General features: G+C 48.9%; 1 protein-coding gene across 7 annotated transcripts in view; it reads left to right on the forward strand.

Moving 5' to 3' along the window:
- Positions 1-13,627, forward strand: part of PTPN3 (protein tyrosine phosphatase non-receptor type 3) — a 105,548-nt gene extending 91,921 nt beyond the window's left edge. For 4 of the 7 annotated variants that reach the window (XM_027616454.2, XM_027616456.2, XM_035723706.1 and 1 more), the window contains 5 exons: positions 1,436-1,582; positions 8,353-8,544; positions 9,500-9,645; positions 10,086-10,221; positions 12,209-13,627. In XM_027616454.2, the coding sequence (XP_027472255.2) occupies positions 1,436-1,582; positions 8,353-8,544; positions 9,500-9,645; positions 10,086-10,221; positions 12,209-12,286 (699 nt within the window). In that variant the 3' untranslated portion in view covers positions 12,287-13,627. The remainder of the gene's footprint in view (positions 1-1,435; positions 1,583-8,352; positions 8,545-9,499; positions 9,646-10,085; positions 10,222-12,208) is intronic. The other 3 variants (XM_027616455.2, XM_035723707.1, XM_027616457.2) reach the window with 2 other exon arrangements.
- The last annotated feature ends 1,889 nt before the right edge of the window (positions 13,628-15,516 follow it).

A 15,516-nucleotide genomic window follows, 5' to 3' on the forward strand; every position in this document is an offset into this window, starting at 1 on the left:
AAAAACCTTGGGGTACCTGGGTGGCTCAGTCAGTTGAGCATCTGCCTTCAGCTGAAGTCATGATCCCAGGGTCCTGGGATCGAGCCTGGCATTGGGCTCCCTGCTCAGCGGGGAACCTGCTTCTCCCCCTCCCTCTGCAGCTTCCCCTACTTGTGCTCTCTCTCTCACTCTCTCTCTCTCAAATAAATAAATAAAATCTATAAAAAAAGAAATCTCAAAAAAAAAAAAACCCAAAACACTCTTAGCTTGCAAAGTGGCTGTCAGATTTGGCCCTCAGGCCACAGTTTGCCAACCCCTGATCTAAATGAACAGATGATTTCTCAGGTTCTCAAGTTATAGCAAAATATCAAAAACTACCTAATAAAAATGGGCCCTATCAGTGATTCCATTTATTCTAAAACATCTGTGGAATTCGTTGACTCTCACTTCACCATTCCTGGTGTCTTGAGAGCAGAGCATCAGAATTGGTGGGGTCAGCAAGGTCACGCAGTCCGGTCTCCTTGACCGTGAGGATATGAGGGAACTAAGACCAGGGCTGAAGAAGCCATTAACCCCAGCATCAACCAAATCATGAATTAGGCACCTCTCTTGGCCTTCTGCATCTAAGATGAGTGAATCCTAGTGTCGCTTCAAAGCTCAACAGGTTCTGAATGTTTTTCATAGAAATGACTCAGTTCAGAGGGAAGAAATGCAAGCAGAGCAGGATGGGGGAGGGACACTGAGGACAGCTGAAAACATTTTGATGTTTAACATTAATGAACTCAAGTGGTCACTGGGTGAGGTGATGGATGTGTTCATGAACTTGATTGTGGTGATCATTTCACAATATATGCGTATATCACACCATCCTGTTGTACACCTTAAATACATGCAATTTTTATTTGTTGATTACATGTCAGTAAGGCTGGGTGGGGGGAAGGATTGGTCAACTCAAGGACACGAGCACTGGCAGCCGTGCAGAAAGCAGGGCATAGCATTTGTGGGGGTATACGCCTGTATGGTCTGTGCGTCAGAGAAAAGTCAATGGATTTTGATAGAAAACCCTGTGTGGGGAAAGATTTGGGTATGAGGACTGGTATGTATTGCTGAAAATACAGATGGCCAATATCGATTATATTTAGGATATAGCAGTAAAGGTCACTGAAACTCTACTGCTGTCTTGTAGGCACGTTTCTGATTATCGCCTGCTGCGTGTCGTGCAGCTTTACCTTAAGTAGTTAATGCTAGCGTCATCATCAGGCATCTTTCAAGGATTTTTTAAAATAGCTTTTTCTTTGATTTTCCTTGTTGGCTATAAATTGATGGGGTATTCTGGTGTGATGTCAGGCACCAACTAGAAGAGTTTAAGATCCAGTTCCGGATCAAGGTAGGACAAGGTAGACAAGTCTACCTTGTCGCGGTGACAGGTACTAATGCCTGAACAATCTCTTGCCAGATGGAAATTCCTGCTGCTAACCTTGTGAACAAGTACATTGCTGCTCAGGGTCCCCTGCCACACACCTGTGCACAATTTTGGCAAGTCGTCTGGGATCAGAAGTTATCACTCATTGTCATGTTGACGACTCTCACAGAGAGAGGGCGGGTAAGTGGCTTGATTTCCAATTCAAACGTGGGCATGTCACACACTGCCCTGTGGAACATGAATCTCAGACCTGGATGTCTGGTCCAGCCCCTGTGTGACCCATAAGTCTCCTTTAGAGAGCTACTACTGATAGACACCTTGAGTGAGGGGCAGCTCAGCACTCCTGCCCACTCCCTGGCTTTCCCTGAGCTAACGAGTGATCAGACAGCCCTTCCCGCTCCTGTCTCAGATCCATTATAACAAGCCAGAAGGCTGTTCCCCTTGTCTCACTTCACCTGCCCCAGAACCCCCGTGTTGACTGTAGCCTCCGCCACCCAGGACAAGCGCTATCCTGAGAAGAGCAGTGTGGGTGCCACAGTGGCCATAAAAACTAGGAGAAATTACAGCCTCTGTCAGCCTTCACTTGTGATGCAGCAAAATCTGATGCAAAAAGAGGAAGAAGGGCTTGATTAGGAGAGTGATGGGCACCACACTGTGCTTAGCGGGGCATGCATTTTCCAGAGGAGCAGATCACTGGTTATGGAACAGAAGTCACTGTGCAAGGGGTACCTGTATTGTGCATTCTCTTAACTTGTGCATACAGCAAGATATCTTCATTAGGAAACATTTATTCAGAAACCCATCCAAAATCCGATATAAATTAACTTTGAGCCACCTGCTTTGAATGATTCGTGTGCTGCTTCCTCCCAGGCCTCCCTCCTTGGTACATTGCTCAGAATACCAAATTGATCCATGCCAGAAATCAGAATATGCAGATTAGAATGAATAGTATGTTTGAGAACAGTCTACACTGTCACCTGCAACAGCAAAATAAGAATTCCTAACTAATTCTGCAGAGCCCCGTGGATTGCAAAGGACTTCTGTGTGTTGTCCGAGGCAGAGGGCTCCCCACTTCTGCAAAAACACCTCCAGGGCTCATCCTATGGGTGTTCGGCTCCAATTTAAAATATATGTATATTCCTCCTTACAACTAGCTGAAATCTACATGGCTTTGAACCTCCACCCCTCCTGCTTCTCCCATCTGGAAGACTCAGAGGAAGTTAGCCCTCTCTTCTAGGCACTGGCCTGTTAGGTATCTGAAAATAACCTTAGACTTTGTCAAAGGTTATAAGCTCGGCTTCCATTGATCCTGTGACCAGCAGAAAGTGTCCAGTCTCTGTCTTGGTGTTGCTCTCGGGCCAGTTGCCCCGTTTTGTACTCTGCCCTTGACTCTTGAAAGCTGCATAGAGAATGCTGCTGGGGCTCTGGAGACAGACGACCCGGTTCACAACCTCATTCCCCCTGAGCAAGTCACTTCACCTCTCTGGCCCTCAGCTTCCCCGTATATGAGGTGCAGGTGATAATAGTGCCCATCTCGGACGGTTTGTAAAGACGGAGACGGTAGATGCAAAAAGCTTAGAGAATCACATGTGGCGAGAGTCCAGCGTATGTTAGTGTTGTTTTGTGTGTCATCGTCACTGGTTGGATTCGGCCATCGGATCTGGCCTGTCACGTGTTCTCTGGGGCTTTGGGGGCTTTCCTTCTGTTGTTCTTTGTGTCGGCTGTCACTCTCAGCTTCTTGTCACTGACAGCTTTGATCAGAATCCCTTGTCTTTGCGTAAGTCACTGTTAAAAAAACGTGAAGGTTCCTCAAGAGGCAGTAGAAACCTCCTTCTAGAACGCTGGGAGTCAGAGACGTCGAGGGCACCCTTTGGGGAGCAACTGTAATTCTCCCGGCTCTGCTCCCAGCCCTGCATTTCTCCACCTTGTCTTACCCCGTCACTCTGAGAGACTGTCGAAGGCTCTCCTGAAATCACACAGCATCACCTGATCTTGTCCAGAAGTCTCAGTTTTGTCTATTTTTTTAAATTTTTGTTTTATATTTTGTGATTTTCTGATTTCATTTTGAATAGGAAATGAAGAGACTTGGACCTGTTTTTGAACTCAGGAAACCCTGGCTGACTCACAGTCCTGCCCTCTCTCTTTCTGAAGCACTCACAGCCCTCTTGCTCTGTGCTGTGGTGGGCAAGAAGGCAGACTCAGATTCAGATCCCGGCTCTATCATTTCCTACCTGTGTGACTTAGGAAAACTACAAAACCTCTGGGAAAAATGGAATAATAATAGCGCCTATCTTGTGGGAATGTTAGGGGTTAATACAGGTAGGTTTCTCGGGAGGGTGCTTGGCACACAATAAATATTACGTAAATGTCAGCTAGCAGAGGTAGCACTTTGGGGACCACCTTAACAGGTATTGCTGGGACTAGACTGTATTTATTTTACTATAGTATTATTTTTTCTTTAAATTGACTTACCTTTTTTTTGTTTTAATACATTTATTTTGAAAGATATACCTTAAGTGGAAGCCAAATACCACATGCCATAAGGAGAAGGTATGCATAAAAATACGAAGACCCCAGGGGCGCCTGGGTGGCTCAGTCAGTTAAACATCTGACTCTTTTTTTTTTTTTTTAAAGATTTTATTTATTTATTTGAGAGAGAATGAGAGATGAGAGCACGAGAGGGAAGAGGGTCAGAGGGAGAAGCAGACTCCCTGCTAAGCAGGGAGCCCGATGCGGGACTCGATCCCGGGACTCCAGGATCATGACCTGAGCCGAAGGCAGTCGCTTAACCAACTGAGCCACCCAGGCGCCCAACATCTGACTCTTGATCTCAGCTCAGGTCTTGATCTCAGGGTTGTGAGTTCAAGCCCTGTGTTGGGTTTCACTCTGGGAGTGGACCCTACTTAAAAAAAAAGAGAGAGAGAGAGAGAAAGAGAGAGAACAGTGTTATTAAATTCTAACTAAGTACTCATGCCTTGCCTTGCGGGCTCTGAACCCAAAGCCTGGCCCATATGAATGTGTGCACACACACTCTCTTTCTTCGTCTCTCATAAAAAGGGAGTTAATGTATTAGGGAAGTGATGTTAAAGCCACCCTCAAGACAATCCTTGGCACATACGAAGAAATTTGCTTGGGGCACCTGGGTGGCTCAGCCGGTTAAGTATCCAACTCTTGGTTTAGGCTCAGGTCATGATCTCAGGAAGCCCCGCATCAAGCTCTGCAGTGAGTGTGGAGCCTGTTTAAGATTCTCTCTCCCTCTCCCACTGCCCCTCCCCCCCCACTCGAGCGTACTCTCTCTCTAAAACTAAATAAATAAATCTTTAGAAAAAAAAAAGTTTGCTTTCCCACCACGCATGCAGGTCTGTGTTATTGAATCCCCCGATGGTACCAGCAGCTCCCACACTCTACAGGCCCTGCTCTGGACCATTTCTGCTATTTTGTAGGTGACTAACGTCACCTTTGTCACCTTCTCGTTTCCACAGCCTACGAGGCTCCCCATTTGAAACCTGTGCTCTGCTTGCCTCTGTTGTTCTGTGACTTCTGGGTGCCTGGAAGTCCTCTCAGAGTATTCATGGAGGTGCCACTCTCCCGTGTCACGGGGTCTCTCGGCGCAGCAGGATGCAGTGTCCTCCCCTGGGTTGGGCTTCTCTTTCCCCTGTCAAGTTGGCTCTGCCCTTCCCAGCTCTGAGGTCATTCACGAGCTGCCGCGGGTGTGGTGGGTGACAGACGATCCGCCCTGCAGAGCAGCCCCTCTTCCCTGGTTCTGTTTGTTCCAGCCCGGACAGAAAGGCTCTTTCTTTCATCCTACAGGCCCTGCTTCTTCCACCTGCTTTTACGGGTCCTCCCTCTCCTGCTCTGTCCTGAGGACATCCCACCTCCCCGCCTTTTGTTGGCATCTGCTCTGAACCTGAGCTCCTCTGAGGTCTCCCTGTGACCCAGGGGCTTTCTTTGGTTCCCAGCCCGTGAGCCCATCCCAGCCGGCCCCTTCTCCTGAGTCAGTATTGCCTTTGCTGTCTCGGACCCTGGGGACTTACTCCCACTGTGTATCAGTTGTTAGAAACCTATTCTTCTAAAAATCCAGGCTACATGTTTCCTCCCTCTCCCATTACGAACTCTCAGCTGACCTGAGCCCTTTATCCTGAGGTCCCTTATCTGCTCCTCACCACCACCCACGGGTTCTCTCCAGGCCAGCAGCTTCGCCCCTTCCTTGTTCTGAGAGTTGAGGTTTTCAGCATGCCCCATTTCCTTTTTCCCCTACCGTGCATTTAGTAGAGTGGGCCTCCCCGCGGACGTGTGGCTGGCCAGAGTCCCTGATCACGGCTGTGCCCAGCAGGTGCGTCCACGAGTGGGGTCTCCTCCAGCATGTGAGGTGCTCCCACTGCAGCATCGCCTTAATTTCTGCCTTGTTTCATTCCCACCCAAAATGTTTTTCGATAGTCTCCCTTCAGGTTCACAGGTTTCCTCATAGAGAAAAAAGACCTATAGAGGTATCGCTTTTCTATTGAAAAAACATTCTCCCGCACCTTCCATCAGGGTTGCTTCCTCTGGGTGAAAAATTATTTTTTACATCTATGTATGCACCGTTTCTGATATGTATAATCTGCAGTAGATTCACACTCAGAGCCTCAGTTTACTCAAATGCAAAATAGAGACACTAATAATACCTACCTCATAGGGTTTTTTGAGGCCAAGCTAATGTCCATAAAAAGTACCATTTAGTGCTGGGCATACCCTGATCAATAGATAGTAGGTTTAAGTTGTTAGCATCCTCACCCCCCACAGCCAGCATTAATGTGGAAACAGAGACTCGAAGTCTAGTAATTTGCCCAGGATCACACAGTTGGTTAGTGGAGCTTATTAACCAGGATTGAAACTTGGGGTTTCCACAGACTCCTTGCTCTTTCTACTACACCCTCAGTGCTTTGAGATCCAAATAGACTTAAAACCTAAATTTGATCAAGGGGTAGAGAGTCCAGTTCTGGTCAGATTCACTGGGAGTCTCTGGAAATAGATATTTGTGGCTCTGCCTTGTATGGGCTGATCACCTCAGAGACCCTTCGCATCAGCGGTCCTATGGGCAGGACCCTTGGGGGTCTATGGCAGAGAGCCCTCTGGGGAGCTGCCCAGGTGTGATCTGAAGCCGGCCCCCATATGCAGAGGGCAGGGGGAGACTGAAGGAAGAGGCGGGCCACTCCAGCTTGGTAGGTGACGGTTTTAATAAGCGAAGGGAACTTACAAGACTTGTCTTGGGTAGCAGCGAGACAAATGGATCCCCGCACCTTCCCGTCAAATCTTTAAAGTTTATAAAGAGGCCCTACCTGGGCTCGGTTACGTCTATGGTATAGGTGTTTCCAGCACCACATTACTGTCTTAAGGCTGTGTCCTCACAGCAACCTCTGGGAGCAGGAAAGGCAAGCAGAACCCACATTCTAAGGACAGGGTGCAGGGGAGGCGCCTCTGAGTGCCCAGGTCCCGCTCATGGGCCAGTGTGGGGTCACGTCATTTTGTTGATGTTCCCTAGCACCCTGTGAGAATGAGGCAGATGTAGACCAGTGGGTGTCGACTCTGCCTTGGGTTCTGGGGACAGCAGCCCTTTCACGTCTAAGGGAAATTGGGAAATGGCCACTAGCCCACACACCCATATGTAAGGTTGACAAGTAAATTCTTAACTCCAACTTTCCGTCCGCATACTTTAATTTCGAATATTCCCTGTGCCGTTTGAAAATAAGAATAGAAAAGCTGTTCTAGACAAATCACGTGCATCTGTTGGTTTAGAGCCCCTTTTAGCTGTACACAAATATAATTTTTATGTAAGATGTTGCAACTATAAGCTTGGAGGAAAAAAAAAATTGAATGAGTCAGAATTTGATGGCACTGTGTTGGGATGGACAGCTTGGCCCTGAGTTTTGCTTTGAAGCCGGAGGCAAGAACTAAGACAGCTGTGGCCCAAGCTTCAGGATTTGGAAGGGAGGATAAAAAACAGGGAGAGGCGGCGGGCTCTCCGTGAGCCTGCGGGGAAGCCTGAGCCTGCGGGGGAAGCTGCAGCAGCCCTATGACCTTGGGCAGGTCACTTAAGCCCTCTGATGCTGGGGCTCCCCATCTGCCTTCTGGGGAGGGTGTCAGCTCCGCGAGTCACGGACAAAAGCCTCTGAGGGCCAAGGGGACTCTGCTTGAATGTAAAGGGATGTTTGTCTCTGTTTGGGGACTTCTTTCACTGGGAATTCTATGGGATTTCTGATCACCCTTACTGAAGTTGATGGGGGGGCTCATAGCAACAATGGTAACCTGGCCCCCCACAGTGAGCCTGGCACTGCTCACCATTACCCGCAGCCTCTGTCACCATCTCGGAAGCAGGTGTTGTCCCCATCTATCCAGTGAAGACCATGAAAATCCAAGAAGTTGAGAGGCAGGTTCCAGGTCATAAGGCTAGCAGGTAGAGGAGAAAGTGAGTCCGGTGGAGTTGTGACTTCCCACTGTGCGCTCGTAACCTCTGGGCCTTGAGGCCTTCTACTCGAGTGGGTAGGGGATGGATGGTGAAGGAGGGTGAGGTGGACAGGCGTGTGGAGAGCAGAGAAGGGACCTGAGCGCCAGGAGTGGGCTTGATGGGGGATGGAGGACGGATGAGGAGGAGAGGTCGCTCCTATGTCAAGGCACCGTGTCTGAGGCCTCTCCTGTTCTTCCAGCAAGCAGACCCTGGTGATAAGGAGGATGAGCTCTGTACTCATCCTCCGGGCGGCAGCCCCAGGCCGGTTGGAGAGCTGTGGCCTGGCCCCTGGCAGGCCCACCGCGACCCTACTCTCTAGGAGAGGAGGGGAGCCTCCTCTGCCGCCCTCAGGGAACAGACAAAGAACAGATGGGCTTTGCCTGAGTCTCCCTTCCACCAGCAGCTCTCAGAGTACCTGGTGTGTGAGTGTGAGGGCGCTGACCACATGCCCCACCTGTCCATCCAGGTGACTGCTCATGTGCACCGCCCCACAGTGGAGATTAGCTCACACCCGGTGGTTCCCTTGCAGACCAAATGTCACCAGTACTGGCCCGATCCTCCTGATGTCATGGAACACGGCAACTTTCACATCCGATGTCAGTCAGAGGACTGCACCATCGCTTATGTGTTCCGAGAAATGCTAGTCACCAACGCGGAGGTAAGCCGCGCCCCTGCAGGGAGAGGCCGGGGAGGGAGGGCACAGCTTAGAGGCAGGTGCTAAAGCAGCATCCACCGTGGTCCTGGATAGGGCAGTGCTTCCAGATCTGTTCTACATTTTCACCTGGTGAGCATTTCAGCAAATGTACAAGCCGACTTGTGAAAGAACCAGCACCCTCATTCCCAGCACCGCTGCTCACAGTCCGCAGGTGGGAACATCCAAGTGTCCATTGACAGATAAATGGAGAAACAAGATGTGGTCTGTTTATACGGTGGGATACTATTCAGCCTTGCTAAGGAAGGAAATTCTGATGGATGTTGTAGCAAGGATGAACTTGGAAGATGTTCTACTAGGTCAGACCAGCCAGTCACGAGAGGAAAGTATTGTACGATTGTATGGAGTACGTGGCGTAGTCAGAACCTGAGACAGAAAGTGGAAGGATCGTTGGCTGGGCGGAGCGGGTTGAAGAGTCAGTGCTTCGTGGCTACAGAGTTTCTGCTTGGGAAGATGAAAAACTTCTGGAAATAGCTAGCTGTGATGGTTGCACCACCCCGGGAATGTAGTTAATGCCACTGAACTATACACTTAATGCTTAAAATAGTAACTTCATGTTATGTGTATTTTGCCCCCCTGAAAAAAGAAAAAGCCAGTGTGAGTGGCCCTAATGGCAAGTGCCATCAGAGCGAAAGGGAAGGAGTCGCAGTGGGCAAAAGTGGGGAAGGAAGCCGTCCTGAGGGAGGCTGGAGGGGTGGCCTGAGCCGTGTCCCGGAGGATGGGTGCATGGGAGTGGATGGATTCGTGGAGGGTGAGCGTGGGTTTCCAGGGGCCTCGGCAGGGCTGTGCGCAGCGGGTGGAAGGGCAGCTGGAGACAGGACCACCATAGCTGAGGCCGGGGTCCCCCCCACCCACCCACCTTTTGGATGGGCTCACCAAGGCCACCCTGCATCTTCTACAGACTGGGGAAGAGCACACTGTGACGCATCTCCAGTACGTCGCATGGCCCGACCACGGCGTTCCTGATGACTCCTCAGACTTTCTGGAGTTTGTCAACTCTGTGAGGTCCCTGCGAGTGGATGGTGACCCTGTGTTAGTTCACTGCAGGTACTCTGGCTCTCTGGTTTTGCTTGTTTTCATACACGTACTCCAGAGGGAAAGACCTGGAGAAAGTTGGCAAAGAGCACCCTAAATCCCACGAGACCAGATGCTTTTATAAGAAGGCTGTTTATTTCTTCCCTATTTCAAAAAATTTAGAATTTTATGAAAGCATAAATCCCTGAATGTAGACCAGAAGAAGAAAGCCCCACCCTCAGCCCACACTTAAATGTGGGTTTCCTTTCATTGGTGTTGAAGCCCCTGGCCTCAGAATATATGAGGAGAGACCTTTTCAGCCTGTTCAAGAGCACGCCCTGAATGTGTGTTTTGTATTCTTGAAGGTCAGGGGAGGAAAGCTCTGAGTAAACGTGGGAACTGGCTAGGAGTTAAGCTGGGCCGTGCAGAAATACTGCCTGAGCAAATCCCAAGTCTCTGCTTCTGTCCCCCAGTGCTGGAATAGGGCGCACCGGTGTGCTGGTCACCATGGAAACAGCCATATGCCTAATTGAGAGAAACCTGCCTGTTTACCCACTGGATGTTGTCCGGAAAATGCGAGACCAGCGTGCCATGATGGTGCAGACATCAGTGAGTAGAAATCCACTGATAAAAGTAGTAACGATGGGGGCGTCTGGGTGGCTCAGTCGTTAAGCGTCTGCCTTCGGCTCAGGTCATGATCCCAGGGTCCTGGGATCGGGTCCCACATCGGGCTCCCTGCTCGGCAGGAAGCCTGCTTCTCCCTCTCCCACTTCCCCCGCTTGTGTTCCATCTCTCGTTGTGTCTCTGTCAAATAAGGAAATAAAATCTTAAAAAAAAAAAAAAAAAGAAAAGTAGTAATGATGGCCAACACTTTCTGGGCACTTGCCCTGGGCCAGGCCTGGGAGGAGGGCTTTGCAGGTTAAGAGACCAAGGTTCAAGGGCTCTGCATCACTTGCCCAAGGTGGCAGAGGTTGTCAGAGGCTGAGCAACTCCAAAGCCCACCCCACGTGACCTCTGTCTTTCACTGCCCTTTCCCTTTGCTGCCTCCGTGGTGTGGTTCCTGCCAGCCATGCGGCCAGGGAGCAGCCCTGGTTACCTTCTACATGGTCGAGCCACTGGCCCATCATTTGTCCATCAGAAGTAAGCAAAGTCCCCTGAGGGTTTTACCCCACCTGCCTGTCTGTGAGTGAGTCTTCTGGCTCAATGGACGTTTCACACGGCCCTAGTCTCTCCTCCTTGGGCTGTCTCCCGTGTGTGTCACATCTGAGTCATTGATGCTGCAAGTGTCCTCCAGAGGAAATCTCGTGGGTTTCTCCTAGAACTTCAAGAGAGGCAGGTCAGGTGGTGTAGAAGAAAGCATGATTCAGGCTACCCCACATGCTGGGTGACCTTTGGATAGTCCCTTAACCTCTCTCCAAGTCTCAGTTTCCCCATCTGCAAAATGGGGACCATCCCACATTCCTTTAGGTAATTGCACACACCGGAGAGACCCAAGCTTGTATGTGGTGGGAAAACTGGATCAGTCCATTATAAATCTCAACAGTAATGGAGGAAGTCCAAGGGGAGTCTAAGAACTCAATGGAAGAGTATCAAAAGCAGACTTTGGAAAGTCAAGGAAGGCTTTCTGGAGGAGGAGATGGAGTAAACAAAGAAAGGGGTGGAGGGCACCTGGGTGGCTCAGTTGGTTGAGCAACTGCCTTCGGCTCAGGTCATGATCCTGGAGTCCCAGGATCGAGTCCCGCATCAGGCTCCCTGCTCGGCAGGGAGTCTGCTTCTCCCTCTGACCCTCTTCCCTCTCGTGATCTCTATCTCTCATTCTCTCTCTCTCAAATAAATAAATAAAATCTTAAAAAAAAAAACAAAAAACAAAGGAGTGGGAATTCCACGTTGCAGCCAGCTCTGTGCCCTCACGAGCGCGTGGGCAAAGTTTCTAACATTTCTCTAATGATGGTGAGCTCTATATTATACTCAGGAAATACAATTCAGAGGAAAAGATCAGGTTATTAAGACTCTCGTTCTCTGCCCTCTTCCATGTTATGGAAGACCTCACTGTGGGTTCGCAATGTTTACAGTGCATCTTCTGGGTAGATTTTCCTAGCTGGTGAAGTGCCGTCGAAATGCTTTCCCTCACCCTGTACACTTCACTAAATAAGGTCCTTAGGTGTTGGTTAACATAAAGAACCATGTCCTGCAGAGCAGCATTCAGTGGCCCTGCCTAAGACAAAGTCCGGACTCCTTACTGTGGCACAAGGCCCCGCCGCCTGTTCAGCCTCTCTTTCAGGGCCCAGGTGTTCCCGGCCGGGGCTCTGAGCCCTGACTGTGCCACGTGGAATGGGCTCCCTCGGCTGTGCCTTCCATTAAGCTTTGCCCATTGCTCTCTGGTAGCCGCCCCTGGCCCTCATGATGCAGGAATAACAGCCGCACGGGGGGGGTGTCTCTGCCCTGCTGTGCGTCCCCTGCAGGTACGCAGGGTCTGGCCTGGCCCAGAGCTGGAGCTCAGAGTACTTGTGAGCGATGTGAAAGAGTGAGCATAGATGTGGTACAAGGCCTGTTTATGGAGCTGCGGGTGGACTGACAGCTTTCTTTTCTTTTCCAGAGCCAGTACAAGTTTGTATGTGAAGCAATTCTTCGTGTTTATGAAGAAGGCTTAGTCCAAATGCTGGATCCCAGTTAAGACAACTGTGAAAAACGTTCATTCCTCTTTCCCAAGGGCATCCTCCTTAAGGACAGACGCCTCTCTGGAAGCAGCAAGAGGAAATTTGTAGGCTGTGGGGAAGGAATGAGCACATTTGAAGCCAGGCACTTTAAAGTTCTATAGAAGAGGTATCGTGTACATAGGAAGTGTGTAGATACGCATGCACTTACAGCAACATTTAGGCCCGTTTGTCCTCAGAAATAAGCAAAAGGGGATCTCAGTTTGGGGCCTGTCCTATTGCCTTCCTCCCTAGACGTCACCGTGTTCCTGTAAACCATCCTTGGGCAATTGAGAGGGGAGGCCAGCAGTGCTGTGGACCTCCCAGAACAAGAGGGTGTGGCTACTTGGAGTTGTTTGGATGTTTTGTGTGTATATGTGTATAGGACTCTAAGGGCTGAGCTTTCTGTGCTTCGAGGCAGAGCTGGAACTGTTCGCATTCACCTGCCGATGCTAAGGGATCCCTGATGAATGTATTCAGGGGTAGGGTGGTGGGATTTCAAGCTCAAGGGCGGGCGCTACCTTTGCTGCCCCATCTCCCTCCCACTTCCGATATTCGTGTTTCTGAAAATCATGTGCAAAATGCCCCGCTTGCTCCCCGCATTAATGACCCTCTTCAGGGGCTCACACAGTGCCTGGACCAGGTTAGTGACGTAGGTTCCGGCGACTTTTCAGTTGAGACTCTGAGAACAAAGACTCCCTGGGCGTCTTGTCACCCGTCGTTAGGAGCAGGGTGCTTCGGGCTTCCGCTTGCCTCTTGCTGTCCCTGTAGAACCCAAGACTGGAATTGTCGACTACTGAATCTACTACATGGATTGCTGCTACTTCAAGCTATTAAACTTGAAACACTACGATTTTCCTGAGGGGAGATGGGATATCATCTTCATATTCAGAATCTTTGGCCCTTCTGAGGAAAGATCTAGTCATGGAATCATGGGAAACCCAGCTTCTAGAGGGTTGTCCGTGGATGTGTGTGGATGTGTGTGTGTGTGTGTGTGTGTGTGTGTGTGTGCCCATGGTAAGTGTTTCTCAGGATTCCTAACTTGATTCAAATTACAGTTGAGTTTCTATAAAGAATGAGTCTCTGTATAGAAGAACAAATGTGTGCATTCACCCTCGGTTAGAATGGTCTCCATTTCATTTCAAAGGAGAGGATCAGGCTATCTGAATATAAACACAATTTGATGTTAATTTATTCTAAGTGCACCCTGATCTTGATTGTCCTAAAGAATTCTGCCTTTGTTCATACTGTGTTAAATTTTTTAAAAATTTGTGACAGGATTGTAGCAAATTATTATTTAAGGAAAATAAATTACATAAAAATGTGAATGTGGTATTTTTAAATAGCGGCTTTTATGTATCCTGAAGGGAGAGGAAGCTCAGCCAGTTTCTTAGCGGGATGTATAGAAAAAGGATGCTTTTATATCATAGCGCACAGAAGTGAAGCCATTTTGATGGTTAGCAAACTCTGGACCAATCGAGTCGTTTCCTGGTTGCAAGCTGGGTAACGACCTAGATGATGGGAACCGGGTTTCTAAAGGTTCTTTATCTCCAGACTTAGCTCATTTAGTTGCACACTTCCCACCTGTCCCCCACCAGTATTTTACTGCTAAATGGCAGGGGTGGGAGGGAGGTGTCACGCCGTGCCCTAGCCCACTACTGTGAGTGAGACAGGAGACCATCGAAGCCCCATCTTTGTCGGATTCGTGCTAAGCTAGCAGAATGAACGAGGGGAGGTTGCAATTACGCAGTTGGAGATTTGGTTCCTGATCCCACTCGTCAGAAACTATTTCTTGGCCTGGTCACTTCGGAGCACTGTGTCTCTTTTCTCTATTTCCTGTGAAACAGGAGGAATAATACTGAGGCTGTGGGTTGAATATGAGGACCGAATAAAATGCTCTCAGCGGGAGTTTTCATCAGCTGGTAGCTATTTGACACTGCTTACAGGTGCGTTACTTGGAAAAGTTAACTTACCAGCCATCAGCCCAAAAACCCATGAAATAGAAGTAGAAGCTTATGGGGCGCCTGGGTGGCTCAGATGGTTAAGCATCTGCCTTTGGCTCAGGTCGTGATCCCAGGGTCCTGGGATCGAGCCCTACATCCGGCTCCTGGCTCAGCGGGGAGACTGCTACTCCCTCTGCCTCTCCCCCTGTTCGTGCTCTCTCTTTCTCTCTCTCTCTGTATCTCAAATGAATAAATAAAATCTTTAAAAAAAAAAAAAAGAAGTAGAAGCTTATGGATCTTTCCACAAAAGAAAATTTCTTCTGCTGAGAACAAAAGCACAAAGGAATATCCTCATACCAGGGCCTTTCTTCAATCTGGACTCAGAAGACGTTCTACCAGCTAAGTCCCAAAAGAGAGGGGAAGGTGGAAAGCTGACCTCAATGTAAATGCCATCAGGATGTCTAGCAAATTATTGCTGTTTGATAAAAATACATCAGCACCCTGTGTGCAAGAAGCTTGAGAAGACTAAATGTGTTTGGTTTTTTTTTTAAAGATTTTATTTATTTATTTGAGAGAGAGAATGAAATAGAGAGCATGAGAGAGGGGAGGGTCAGAGGGAGAAGCAGACTCCCTGCTGAGCAGGCAGCCCAATGTGGGACTCGATCCCGGGACTCCAGGACCATGACCTGAGCCAAAGGCAGTCGCCTAACCAACTGAGCCACCCAGGTACCCTAAAAATGTTTTTTTAATTAAGTTTTTTATTTTAATTCCAGATCGTTAACATCAAAAATGCTTTTAGATTAGTGTAGGTGCTCTTGCCTCTCTGTTGCTACCTATTTCTTTTTTGTTCCTCAGAAATTATCATTTTAGTGAAAGCAACAGGCCGCTTCACCCCTCAGAGGCAGTATCAATAGGAAATGCTCATAGGAGCTCAGATGAGGGAAAGCTTACTCGGGTCTAGACCTAGACTTGGGTGAGATGTGTCGCCCTCAGGCCTCAATTTCCTTACGTGTAAAAAGAAGTTTGGGCTGGACTAGATGAGTTCTTGGGTTCTTTCAACGTTTACCATTCTGGGAGTCAGTGTTCCAGAGAATTGAAATTAACTGCAAATCAAAGCCACATAGCTACTGGAGAGAGATGTACCACATTTCCATGACTTGTCTCCAAGAGATTGTTCCTCAAACCTTAGCAGGCTTGAATGCCGAGTCAAGGATTGCCACCCTCTCATTCTTGCCATTCTGCGCTGAGAACAAAATCCGTAAAGACAG

The sequence above is a fragment of the Zalophus californianus genome, chromosome 13 (assembly GCF_009762305.2).
Source record: "Zalophus californianus isolate mZalCal1 chromosome 13, mZalCal1.pri.v2, whole genome shotgun sequence".
NCBI lineage: Eukaryota > Metazoa > Chordata > Mammalia > Carnivora > Otariidae > Zalophus > Zalophus californianus.